The sequence below is a fragment of the Lepidochelys kempii genome, chromosome 7, assembly GCF_965140265.1.
Source record: "Lepidochelys kempii isolate rLepKem1 chromosome 7, rLepKem1.hap2, whole genome shotgun sequence".
In the NCBI taxonomy this organism is placed as follows: domain Eukaryota; kingdom Metazoa; phylum Chordata; order Testudines; family Cheloniidae; genus Lepidochelys; species Lepidochelys kempii.
Window position 1 is genome coordinate 29,347,367 of NC_133262.1, and position 13,522 is coordinate 29,360,888.

A 13,522-nucleotide genomic window follows, 5' to 3' on the forward strand; every position below is an offset into this window, starting at 1 on the left:
ATTCATTACTTTGCAGTGCACATCTAAATGCATTCACACACCATACTCTTCCCAATTCATTTTATATAAGTAAGAATATACATCTCTATACTGATAGCTGACATTTAAATAAATGAGATGTATATCCACTCAGAAATGTGAAAATCTTGGGTGCTAATTACATACAGAATGGTTGATGACTGGCCTTTTTCCTTTTCTTTTTTTTTCTGGCCATAGTTTATTTCATGAGGTCTGATCCTGCAGTCCTCGCTTAGAGAAAATTCTCAAGAAAGTCAAGGTAACTGAAGTCAGGAGTTTTGAGCATGGACTGAAGGACTGGACCCATAAAGAGCAGTAATTCTTCCTGGTGGAGAGCCAGGAGACGGGAAAGATGAAGAATGCAAAGTATAAAAAAGAAACATTATGAAAAACTACTTATTTGGGGTCACATTTCAATACCATCACTCTCAGTGAATAGTACCTTACTCTACGAGCAGTTCACTGACATCCATGCGACTACTCGGAGAGTTAGGTGCCCCTTAGTGTGCGTGAATGTATCAAAATCTGGCCCTTATTTTGCCATTTTTGTTTAAAAACAAAAAAGGAGGTGTTTTTTTTTACACAAACTAGACATTTTTATGTAAATCTAAAACCTTTTTCATGTGTAATCAGGCCTCCCATTCTGAGTTCTTATTAGAACAAGAGAGGCTAACAATCTCAGAGTAATTACAATACAAAACACTTACAATAAAGTGATTGTATTTTATAGTACAATAGGCACAGAATATACCTAATTATGGTTATGCAAACTTCATGTGAATAATCTTAGCCATGCATATGAATAATAACTGAGGTTAGTGAATCATCAGATAAACTAAACTTTCACTTTTCTGTGCTCTTTTACTAAATTCACTTTTCCTTTTTCATCCTTAGGTCCCATGTTCTTCCTTGCTTGCTTTAGTGTTGCTGCAGGATTAGCATTGTTCATGTACTGCTGGAACCCAGGTAATCTACTGAATTGTTTTAAAGGGAAATTTTTATTCTCAATCACTTTAAGGTAAAACACATTTGAGGGGTTCCCTGCATATCTTAAGAACATAAGAACGGCCATACTGGGTCAGACCAAAGGTCCATCTAGCCCCGTATCCTGTCCTCTGACAGAAGCCAATGCCAGGGCCCCAGAGGGGATGAACAGAACAGGTAATCATCAAGTGATCCATCTCCTGTTGCCCATTCCCAGCTTCTGGCAAACAGAGGCTAGGGACACCAGCCCTGCCCATCCTGGCTAATAGCCATTGATGGACGTATCCTCCATGAATTTATCTAGTTCGTTTTTGAAATGATATCTTGACTACTGACTAATCTAATCACCTTCTATGATGAGATTACTGGTTCTGTGGATGAAGGGAAAGCAGTGGATGTATTGTATCTTGACTTTAGCAAAGCTTTTGACACGGTCTCCCACAGTATTCTTGTCAGCAAGTTAAGGAAGTATGCGCTGGATGAATGCACTATAAGGTGGGTAGAAAGTTGGCTAGATTGTCAGGCTCAACAGGTAGTGATCAATGGCTCCATGTCTAGTTGGCAGCCGGTGTCAAGTGGAGTGCCCCAGGGGTCGGTCCTGGGGCCGGTTTTGTTCAATATCTTCATAAATGATCTGGAGGATGGTGTGGATTGCACTCTCAGCAAATTTGCGGATGATACTAAACTTGGAGGAGTGGTAGATATGCTGGAGGGCAGGGATAGGATACAGAGGGACCTAGACAAATTGGAGGATTGGGCCAAAAGAAATCTGATGAGGTTCAATAAGGATAAGTGCAGGGTCCTGCACTTAGGACGGAAGAACCCAATGCACAGCTACAGACTAGGGACCGAATGGCTAGGCAGCAGTTCTGCGGAAAAGGACCTAGGGGTTACAGTGGACGAGAAGCTGGATATGAGCCAGCAGTGTGCCCTTGTTGCCAAGAAGGCCAATGGCATTTTGGGATGTATAAGTAGGGGCATAGCGAGCAGATCGAGGGACGTGATCGTCCCCCTCTATTCGACATTGGTGAGGCCTCATCTGGAGTACTGTGTCCAGTTTTGGGCCCCACACTACAAGAAGGATGTGGATAAATTTGAGAGAGTCCAGTGAAGGGCAACAAAAATGATTAGGGGTCTGGAACACATGAGTTATGAGGAGAGGCTGAGGGAACTAGGATTGTTTAGTCTGCAGAAGAGAAGAATGAGGGGGGATTTGATAGCTGCTTTCAACTACCTCAGAGGTAGTTCCAGAGAGGATGGTTCTAGACTATTCTCAGTGGTGGAAGAGGACAGGACAAGGAGTAATGGTCTCAAGTTGCAGTGGGGGAGGTTTAGGTTGGATATTAGGAAAAACTTTTTCACTAGGAGGGTGGTGAAACACTGCAATGCGTTGCCTAGGGAGGTGGTGGAATCTCCTTCCTGAGAAGTTTTTAAGGTCAGACTTGACAAAGCCCTGGCTGGGATGATTTAATTGGGTTGGGTCCTGCTTTTGAGCAGGGGGTTGGACTAGATGACCTCCTGAGGTCCCTTCCAACCCTGATATTCTATGATTCTATGATTCTATGACTAAAAGCTGCTTCTAGAGCTAATGGAAGATGTCATCATTCGTTAATGAGGTTAGGATGCAACCTGTGCCCCAGATATGCTAGGAGATAATTAATAAAAAGCTCACAAATGAGAAGAGTCACTTTTTAAAGATCTAAACCATAGTACTGTGAACTCTCATTGCTACAGCAGGCCGAGAGGATTCATGCTTCCAAATTAGAAAACTTATTTAAGTAGTTAATTGAAGTCTAATCAGTGCCTGCACTCTTAGTTACTTAATCACAAGGAGGGAATTTTTTTATTATTATTATTTTTTCTGTCTGGACCTTCAGCATATGATCAGTACAAATATCTGACTTACATAGAAAAAATCATTTTTATTGTTGTGACCTGTACCACTTGCATGGAGAGTAGTTTTCCTAGATTTCCTCCCTAAAGGCATGCACCTTTTAATGGCTCATGAATAAACACTGCCTGCCCACCCCCGTACAAGTCCCCTTCAGTAAATGAGTAGGTCTGCTTGTTCTGAGAATTAAGGACTTGTGCATTGCCCAGGGCCCTGTTCTGCAGCCCTTACTCAAGGATACTAATGCTAATGTAAGTAATCCATTGGCTTCAAGTGGTATGAATGAGTACTACACAGCGTGGGAAGGGTTGGAGAACTGGGCCCTTACTTGATAGCTGATTTAATCCTTTTTCCCTGCAGTATAAAAGTACCTATTTCTTTAGGTATGGGGGCACGCTGATATTTGACAAGGTTCTCTTTAAAGCACATTAAAAATCAGTTGTAAATAAGGTGTAGATAAATATTTGTCAATCTGTGACCTAAAACAACACCCATCACCCTGATATCTGAGCACCTAACTATCAAAAAATAAATACTGGCAGATTCTTCTTACACTCAAGCTCTGCTCCATGCAGGGATATATGTGTGTGGGTGCGAGCAGGAGGGGGAATTAAGGTGCTGGTAACAACACCCTGATTCTGAGGGCCCACCCTAACACTGCTTAGAGCTGTTGCCTTAATGGACTCTATGCCATTAAGAGGATTGGTGTAATGGAGCAGACCTCTGCCCTGGCCCCTCACCATCTCCCTACAAGCATAAGGCACAATGTCTGATGCAGTGACAGGGAGTTCCCCTACAGCAGCGGACTTCTCTGATGGGGATCTGAGACTGGATTATGGCCTCTTTCTGCCACCTGGGTGGGGCTAAGGGGCCATGACAGGGCTTGTGAATCCCACCCTTAGAGTATTTCAACTTTGTTGAGAGTGGTAGCCGTGTTAGTCTGTATCAGCAAAAACAACAAGGAGTCCTTGAGGCATCTTAGAGACTAACAAATTTATTTGGGCATAAGCTTCTGTGGGCTAAAACCCACCTCATCAGATGCATGGAGTGGAACATACAGTGGGGAGGTATAAATACACAGCATATGAAAAGAAGTGGGTTTTAGCTCACAGAAGCTTATGCCCAAATACATTTGTTAGTCTCTAGGGTGCAACAAAGACTCCTTGTTGTTTCAACTTTATTTGCTTCTCCTGGGAAGATACTGCTTGGGCCTGAATGATCTTGGCAAATTAAGTCATAACTTGAGCGTGGTGTATTTACCATGAGGATGTTCATCTATTTCTTTTGGAGGAGATTCTTTGGTTTTTTGCTTAACACTGCTCATAACAGTGGGCAAATGCTGGTTGCCTGCCACAGCACCAGAGTTCACATATAACAGTTTGAATATGAGTCATCAATGTGATGCAGTTGTAAAGAAGCCTGCTATCGTTCTGGGACGTATTAAGAGGAGTGCCAGATATAAGACACAGGAGGTAATTCTCCCGTTCTACTCAGCATTGGGGAGGCCTCAGTTGAAGTATTGTGTCTAATTCTGGGTGCCACGCTAGGAAACATGTGGACATATTGGAGAGAGTCAAGAGGAGAGCAACAAAAATAAGAAAAGGTTTAGCAAACCTGACCTATGAGGAAAGGTTAAAAAAACTGGGCATGTTTAGTCTTGAGAAAAGAAGACTGAGGTGGAGACCGGATAAAAGTCTTCCAGTATGTTAAGGGCTGTTATAAAGCGGATTATGACCAATTGTTCTCCATGTCCACTGAAGGTAGGACCAAAAGTCATGGGCTTAATCAGCAACAAAGGAGATTGAGGTCAGATATTAGGAAAAACTTGCTAACTAAAAGGGTAGTTCAGCTCTGGAACAGTCTTCCGAGGAAGGTTGTGGAATCCCCATCATTGGAGGTTTTTAAGAACAGTTTGGTTTTTGGACAAACGCCTGTCAGGGATGGTCTACGTTTACTTGGTCCTGCCTCAGGGGGATTGAGTCTGAATACGTTTCAGGGTCCCTTCCAGCCCTAGGTTTCTATGATTCTGCTTCCTTGAGTCCCTTCCATTCTAGCTTCAGTTGAACACAGTGTTCTTTATTCCTTCCCCAGAGCACTAGTGCTGTTGACAAACACCAGCTCATGGACGATTTAAGCCAAAGAGATCATTTTGATAAATATTGAACATGTGTCAAAAGTGATCCATAGGTGTTTTTTTTTAACTTGAGATTCTGAAATACTCCCTGTTAAATTGCTTTTGCAAATCAAAGGTCCCTTAGCTAGGCTTTTCAGTTCAGTTAATTCACAAAGTACTCAAAGGAACAGCTTTCCCCCAGAAACATTTTTGTAAAGAATCTTTGCAAAACGCTGTTTATTAAAACTGTACTTATCAATTGATTACTTCACTTTCTTTTTTCCCCTCCGACCTTTTTTGTTTTTGTTTTAGATCCAAAAGTTATAGGAGGAGCCAAGAAAATATTGGGATTTTCTCCTATTATCATAGGAAGACATGTTAGAAATATTTGTTTGGTATACATAGAAGATACATCAAGGAAAAATTAAGGAAAAGCTGCTTCTTCAGTCTTCTGTACAGTATACCTGCCAACGGGAAAACAAATATATATACACACACTATCTATTATACCAAAGATTTAGGTAACTGGCTTTAGCAGTAAATATGCTGCTTCAAGGTGCTTTCAAATGGTCAACTATATATGAACTTGTGGAAATGGATTGTTTATTTTTGTAAATGCTTCTTTTAAAATACTTATCATTTGAGTATGAATATTTTTAATACACACCTTAAAAGGATATTCTAAGTCATTATAGCTCTTAAGCCATGTTTGTGTATTTGTGTTTTATACTGGTGTAGAGGAACACAGCAGTTTAAAGGATGTAATTCTATCTCTTTTTACTGGTTCATTTAAGAATGACACTTAAAAAAACCAAAGCCTTACTAAGAACTGGACCTGATCTTTTGTGTCAGGATTGTTCATTCCCATCTGTATTCTTTATACTACAGGAGTATATGGCCACTGTCCCTACAAGACTCATCACTAGCTGGTTCATTTTGTGTGTATTCAAAACCTTGCAAGGTTTCCTGACTGCCGGGGTCTGAAAACTGTCTGTTCTCATTGTTATAATACATTGAGCAAGGGTGGGCTTTACACAATGACCCTTTGACTCTGTGGGATGGCAGAACTATCAAGCTTTTGAAGCTACCAAGTAGGGTTCTCAGTTTTACATAGTTCTTTCCTTTCCAGGAAAGTTTGTTTAGTTTTGGTATAGCCAGGAAACTGAAGTAATCCAGTATATTTGACAGGGACTTCAGAAATAATCAAAGCTGCATGACATGCTTTTGTTTATGTCTGAAAAGATGTATTTGAACATGAAGTACTGTAAAATTTCCTAAGGTGACTTGATCACATGTTATATTGTTTCTTCTGTGAGTAAAATCCTGAAAAACTTGTGAAAGTCTTTCTTAACACATCAAGAGTTGGTGTCAGGCTAAAGCATGTATGGGAAGTACAGGGAGCCAGGACTGAAAATAAGATTTGAGGGGGAGTGGGGAGAGGTTGTTTTGTTTTGCATTTTGGGCCCAATCCTGCTCTCATTGATGTCAGTAGGAGTCTTCTGTTCTCCTGCTCCTTCTCCCTGCCTGGGTCCTGAACCTGGCTACAAATAGTGACATTCACAACAGGTGGGTTCTCTCATGACCTACTCCAGAGTATAAAAGAAACTGGGGATATCCTTCCCCAAACTTCTTGGTAGGGCGATCTCTTCATCAGCCCCTCCTTCATGGGAATGTTTTGCCCATCAATTGATATTCCTTTGTTTTGCCATTCCTTGGTATTCCATTGTATCCTCATGGACACAGTTAATCATAGTAACAGGTATTGGCTTTCTGTGTTTCAGATTCTAGAGTCTTTCAAGGTTCACCCTCAAGTACCCCAGTCTTAGGGCTTGTCTACACAGGAAAGTTATACCAATATAAGATAAGGTGTGGATTTAAATCACTATAGTTATGCCAGTATAACTCCCTGGGTGGACACTCTTATTCTGGAATAAGAGTGGGATTTTGGGGTTTATGGGAGTTTATGTCACGTTAGAAAGGGTTGAAGCTAAACCAAAGTCTAAAAAAAAAGCCTCTCATTCTGGAATAAGAGTCTCCCCAGGGGGAATTGTACTGGTATAACTATGGCGGTTTAACTATACTGGTATAATTATACCAATATAATTGGTAAAAGGTCTTGTGTAGACAAGCCTCTAACTGTGAAATTTCCCACCCCCAGAGAACAGGTTTCTAGGACTACCCCTGGACTATGGCTGCATCTAAAGGCAAAATGTCCTGTTTCACCACATTTATAGCAGTCTCTCCCCAGTCCCATCTTTCTGAAAAATGGGACAAGTCTGAGAACCCCCTGTCCTTATGGCTACCCATATGATAGGGCCCATTCTTTCCAGTGTGGTAATATAAGGTTCTGTATTGTCTCCTGGCATCAGGCGTGTCATCTCAGGGCCTTTCCACACTGGAATCTGATAGGACTCCATCTCTTTAAGAGCCTTGAACATTGCAGCCCTTTCTTCCTGTGGCTGGGCCCTCCCTGTTCTGTTGATCTTCCTGAAATCTCTGGAACTCGTCAGCCTGTGGCATGTCATCTGTCTGCTGCCTCCCTTTTGTCCGAGCCCACTGAACAGCGAGCCACTTTAGTGTTGCCCTCACTTGGTCAGGTGGGTCACCGAACAATCTTGTCTTTAGTTTAGCAGCTGCCCCTAAAGGACTCAGGGCTTATACTTCATCCCACTCCTTAACTTCTGGTCTGTACCTAAGGGTGGATAGACAGGATCCTTGGTCTAGCTCCTCCAGCACACCTAGCAAGCATCTCTTCTGACATCTTGATGGGTAGATGTCCCCACCACCACCCAGAGAATAGTAAGAAGTTGTACAAAGGTCCTTTCACTGGACTGTTTAGTTTTGGACTGTAATCTCCAGTGCTTTGATTTATACTTTCCCCTTCTCTAATGCAAAGCGGACTTTTTCCCATGTAGAGCCGAAGCAACATCCCATGCATGACTCCCTAGCAAAGGGCCTGGATGAATGGGTTGGCTTATATAACACTAGTGCTCCAGTCAATCAGCTTGGGAGGAGAAAAGGGCTGGAGCAGCAATAACCAACTATCTAACCAGTCAAAACACATCCCAGGGGTTATCAACATTAACAGTTTGATTAGGCAGGTCTTAGTTAGCACCTACTGGATAGTTCTCGACCCTCCTACCTCCTTTCTGACTGTCTGATCTCCTCTTCCTACCATTTGAACAGTTTCCTGTGGTCTTAATGGGCTCACTTGATGCAGTCCTTCATGTCCTCTTGTAAACAATACCTGGTTCTCTGGTGTGTGGGTATTTGGGCTGTAATCTCCCAAACCTATCAACTAAACCCTGAAGAAAGGGTGGGGGAAAGCAACCCAACAGAAACCTGGCAGCATCTTTTGGTATTTGACTGTTCTGTCACATACACCAGTCAACATTCATGGGCCCTGCATACTCACCAATGGCTATGGCCCTGATCCAGCAAGGGGTGTAAACTTGTGCCTAACCTTAAGCGTGTGAGTAGTTCCATTGATGCCAGTGGGACTATTCATGTGTTCAAGTGCCTTCCTGAGTTGGGGCTTTTACCAGAAAATCTAATTTTTTCCCAGTGTCTGAGTTTCAGAGCACCCTAAGAAGGAGTAATGACAGGATAGTTTATACCTAAGAATTCATCTGACTCTTCAGTCTGATCATCTTACTCCAAAGAGAACAACCCACATTATCCTCTTAGAAACAACTGATCTTGTAATACATTGTTTCCTTCCGAGACAAATTTTACAAGAGGCAATAGCAGGCCTGGGGAGGAGCGGGAATCACAGGACCAGATTTCTGAATAACAGACCCCTTTTAGCACCCTCAGCATATTTGTGACCAATTGAGGAAGGGCTGAAATAGGGCCCAAAAAGGCCCCATTTCTCCCGCTGCTGACGTCAGTGGGAGTTTTTCCATTGCAGTGGATGGGAGAGAAGCCAGCCGTAGCTAGACAGCATAGTTTGTCTATTAAATTTCTAAAACTCTGTGTTTTCAGTGGTTTAATTACCTTAACTTCACTAGAGGAGCTCCTCATTTACATACACATACAGCAATGTCAGGAGTGGGTCACAGGACTATTTAAATATATAGCATAAGATGGACATGAATAAAGATTCTATGCAAATGAAATAACATCATTTGTCCTTACCCAGCAGAACAGTATGTTTAGATGTTTTTTCTTCCATCTGCCCCATCATCTCTCATGTCTATTTCATTCTAATAGCCACCGGGTCAGGGAATCTTGTTACAGGGATAACTGACAGTGCTTGCAGCATTTCCTGTAGAATTGCCATGATAATGTCCTCAATGAGCACAACCCACAGCTCTGCTGCCAGAGTTGCACACTGATCCAGCATTGTGCCTACCTCCAAGCTGGAAAGTGCTTGAATTATATTCTGTTCTTCCCGTGTCTTGCCCTGTAGGTAAAGTCAGAGCGATTTTTTTCCCCCTGCACACCGTCTCTAATTTATAACATCAAAAACCAAATGTGACTCTCCATGGGCTGCTTAAATCCAGCAGGGGCTCCTCTCTAAGGAAACTGAAATAAAACGCTTCTGAAATGTAAAAGGGTTTTAAATCTTCATGCCAAAACTGTATTGGAAACCTCATTAGAGCGAAATGATTTCTATTGATAGAAAAAGCACTGTACAAAACAGAGTCCTCTCAGACAGCCACATCTCATTTTAATGCAAATACAGCAGCCTCGTTACTAGTAAGCAGCTTCTCTGTGTCTAGATTATCCAACCTAGTGTGCCCTGGACAAAAAACTTTAAACTGTGATTTGTTATGATCCTACAGGAAGAATTAGCATCTCATACACTTTGAAGGCGAGATTCTGCCACACTTGTAGTGTACTCTACCAGCAATCCCACTGAAATATCCCTGGAGTACTCAATGTAAGCATGGCAGAATCTATTCCTGATAGGGGTTAGGGCCCAGAACCTCAAAGCTATTTAGGTGCCTGGCTCCCATTGAAATCAGTGGGAGGTAGGTGCCTAAATAGTTTTGAGGATTTGGGCTGGGTTCTTTAAAGAAAATGGCTTTGATCATCCTTTGCAATCATGCAGGAATTGGTATATTTACTAATGGCTAAGGTTATAGTCTTTCCAAGTAGTGTGTCCAACTACTTGGTGTTTGAGATCTACTGAGATGAGGTTATTTTTCACAAATAAAATCTCCTGGGAAGGACAATCATTAGATTCCCAGCTACTAGCCCTGGAGAGAGTACACATGCACCCTGTAGCAGGATTTGGCTGTAAATCTGAACACACAAGGTAAAATTTTTCTTATGCTTCTGTTTTCAGGGCAAACTTATTTTTGGTCCAGTATGGTCAGAACCCCGAGAGTAAATAAGAGAAAACTACTTGTTCTTTGTTTGCTGTTTCTTGCATTACTTGTAAATGGAAACTGATGGTTACTTTGTATCGATATATGTAATTTTTACACAGTGCAATGCACAATTACTATGTGCGGTGTTGTTGTAGCCGGGTTGTAGAGAGACAAGGTGGGTGAGGTAATATCTTTTATTGGACCAACTTCTGTTGGAAGTTTGTCTCTGACACCAACAGGTGTAGGTCCAATGAAAGCTATTACCTCACCCACCTTGTCTCTCTTGCACAATTACTGTACTAGGTTTTCTCCCACCACCACCCCACCTTTCTGCTTCCCATAAAGAGGATTTGAGGAAACAGAGTGACAGCAATAGATTTCTTGTTATTCTCTCAGTCTGGAACAGAAGGTTCCATACAATTTTGTAACCCTGTAGGGATGGATGCCTTTTCTTAAAAAGTTCTTCATTCAGGAATGGATACCAAGTGATAGCTCACTTCTTTGTGCAGTGTGTTTGTATACAGCATATGTCGGTTTTTCCATGTCCAGTGCCATGGGAAGTGGATAGGCTAGCCCTTTGGAAGTCATGAATTCTGTGGTGTCCTTCTACAGAAGGGAAATTTAGGTTAGATATTAGGAATAACTTTCTAACAGTAAGGATAGTTAAGTACTGAAACAGATTAATAGTGGAGGGTATGGAATCCCCATACTTGGAGGTTCTTAAGAACTGGTTAGACAAACACCTATAAGGGCTGATCTATGTGTACTTAATCCTGCCTCAGCATGGAGTGATGGACTAGATCTGTGGCTCAAACTTATTTGATTGTGCCTCCATTCTTTGTGTCTGTAGTGTATGCCTCAGTGTATGCCTCAGTCGCCACTCTCCTACAGCCCAGCTCCAAAGGCAGAGCAGAGAGCAGCGGCTGCTGGCTGGGCTCCCAGCTCTGAAGGCAGTGCCGCCGCCAGCAGCAGGGAAGTAACGGTGGCATGAGATGGTACGGCCACCCTTACTTCTGCACTGCTGCTGCTGGCAGTGCCCTCAACAGCCACCCCTCTCCGGCCACCCAGCTCTAAATGTGCACCGTACGTTTTTTCCCCCTAAAGCATCTCATGCCCCCCAGAGCACATTCCAGCCCCCAACCCAGGAGTGCGTCCCCCCGTGTGAGAACCTCTCAACCGGATGACCTCGTGAGCCATACATTTCTATAATTCTATTATTATTATTGTTTTACTTGACAAAAATAAAGTTAAGTTTTGGATCACTCCATCTATTTGGAGAGAGCTAAATCCCCCTTCAAACCCAGAATAAACAGCCTGCCATTAATGATTCAAACGGACACATTTAGGCCCTAGTCCTGCAAGGATTTGCACACATGCTTAACATTCTGCATAAGGATGTAGTCCCACCTGTGTAACTTTAAGCAGTGGTTAAGTGCTCGCTGGATCCAAGCTTACTTTCTAAATTATAGTGGGTTACCACATTGTGAAAAATTGTTCCTGTGTGTCTGCTAAAGACTGAATATAACTCAGCTGTATTGTCAGCATCCTCCAACCTACTCAAAGTAAACTGACTATGCACAGGGCTGTTTAGAGAGGGAAGAAATTTGCTGTCCCTTCTTCCCCGAAGCCTTAGCCTCATGTTACAGTAGCATGGTGGAATGGGGGGACATTGCACAATACACCCCTCCAAAACAAACAAACAAACCCTCCGCATTGGCATGGTCATAGCAGCCTCGCAGAGCACAGCTTTGCAGCATATTAGAGACTCTGTACCTGGTGTACAGATTGCCTGCATCTTGTCTCTGTGAAACGGCACTTTTTCTGTTGCTTTTACATTTGTGTGGGTGCGGCCGAGGGGAAGTTTGTCCCCCAAAGGGCATGCAGTCCCATCCAAATACTTGCTGTCACTATGGGGAACTTCTTTTTTCCTCTGGTTTCTGTCATGAATGGGCTATTTGATTTAGATCAAAACTGAACTGCCTCCAATTGCCTCAGTATTGATGTCAAATGTACCCAGATTCAAGGAAAAAAGATGGGCAATAGCCTGATCTTTAATCCTCTAAAATAAAGCAAGTAAAGAGACAGCATATAAATAGTTAAACCAGGCCAACTGGGCCATCTGTATCCAAAGGGAGTGGAAAACAAAATGACACATCCCACAATAGGTTTGCACAACTCCATTTGAAGGGAACAACTGCACTATTTAAAGCGTGACTTGTCTGCAAGCGAGAACTATATTAAAGTGATCACTCACTCAGGAATGTCCTGGGTTACTTTACAGTTCTAGCTGGGCTTCTCAAAGCCACGTAGGAGATTTGGCTACTCAATTCACATTGAAAAGTTCAGCTTTTGGATCATTTTTGTAGTACTGTATGTAAATATAACTCGTGGCTTTGTTTTGGAGTGTTGTGTACAGTAATAGCAAAATAATCATAAAATATTAATAAGGAATCTTGCATTCTTAGATTTTTTTTATTGGGGAATTGTATAGACATCCATTAGTCCAGGAAATTCATGGAATTCTTGAAAAGTCTGGCCAGTGTTACTGTTCCACTAAGAAATGCAAGCTAGCTAGTATACTGCATGGGTTTGATATTTTATAGTCAAATATCCTTGTTCATATCTTCCAGTGATAACATTTATCATGTATATGTCATGTGAGCTAAAGGAAAGTTGTTATAAAGTAAAAACATTAAACAAAGTTGGTAATTCAAATTAAATTTTAAGAATTTAAAGAATCTGTGTGTTGGGAGGACTATAATGTTACGTTTTTTCATGTATTTTATGCTTTGCAATGAAGTCAAGAAGTGCCCTACAATGTGTTATGTTGCCCCCTAGTGGCTGCTGCCTCCAGGGGGCTATACTATGCTATACAAGGGTGAATGTTTTGAGTGGGACAACTAGTTATCACAAGTTATTTTAACTTCATCATTTTTGTTTCAGATGTATTTACAGTATTGCTTGTTAATCTGTTCACCAGTCTTAAATTAAACATGAAATACTGGTTCATAAGAGGGTCTTTGTTAGAGACTGCCTTTACACGTGTTTGTTCACTGTTTCATTTTAAACCCCTTCATTCAGACTTAGAATAAGATAAAACCTGAAGTATCAGGTATGAAAAGCTCTTCCTGTTGTAAAATAACTTCCTTAAAATAATGGCCTCAGGATTTGATTTAAGCCTGCCACAAAGAGGTTCAG

The 13,522-nt window shown here is 41.9% G+C and overlaps 1 protein-coding gene across 3 annotated transcripts in view; it reads left to right on the top strand.

Annotated features, from left to right (window-relative positions):
• The window catches only part of CARD19 (caspase recruitment domain family member 19), a 51,347-nt gene extending 38,029 nt beyond the window's left edge, over positions 1 to 13,318 (top strand). For all 3 annotated transcript variants that reach the window (XM_073351576.1, XM_073351574.1, XM_073351575.1), the window contains 2 exons: positions 913 to 984; positions 5,319 to 13,318. In XM_073351576.1, the coding sequence (XP_073207677.1) occupies positions 913 to 984; positions 5,319 to 5,434 (188 nt within the window). In that variant the 3' untranslated portion in view covers positions 5,435 to 13,318. The remainder of the gene's footprint in view (positions 1 to 912; positions 985 to 5,318) is intronic.
• The last annotated feature ends 204 nt before the right edge of the window (positions 13,319 to 13,522 follow it).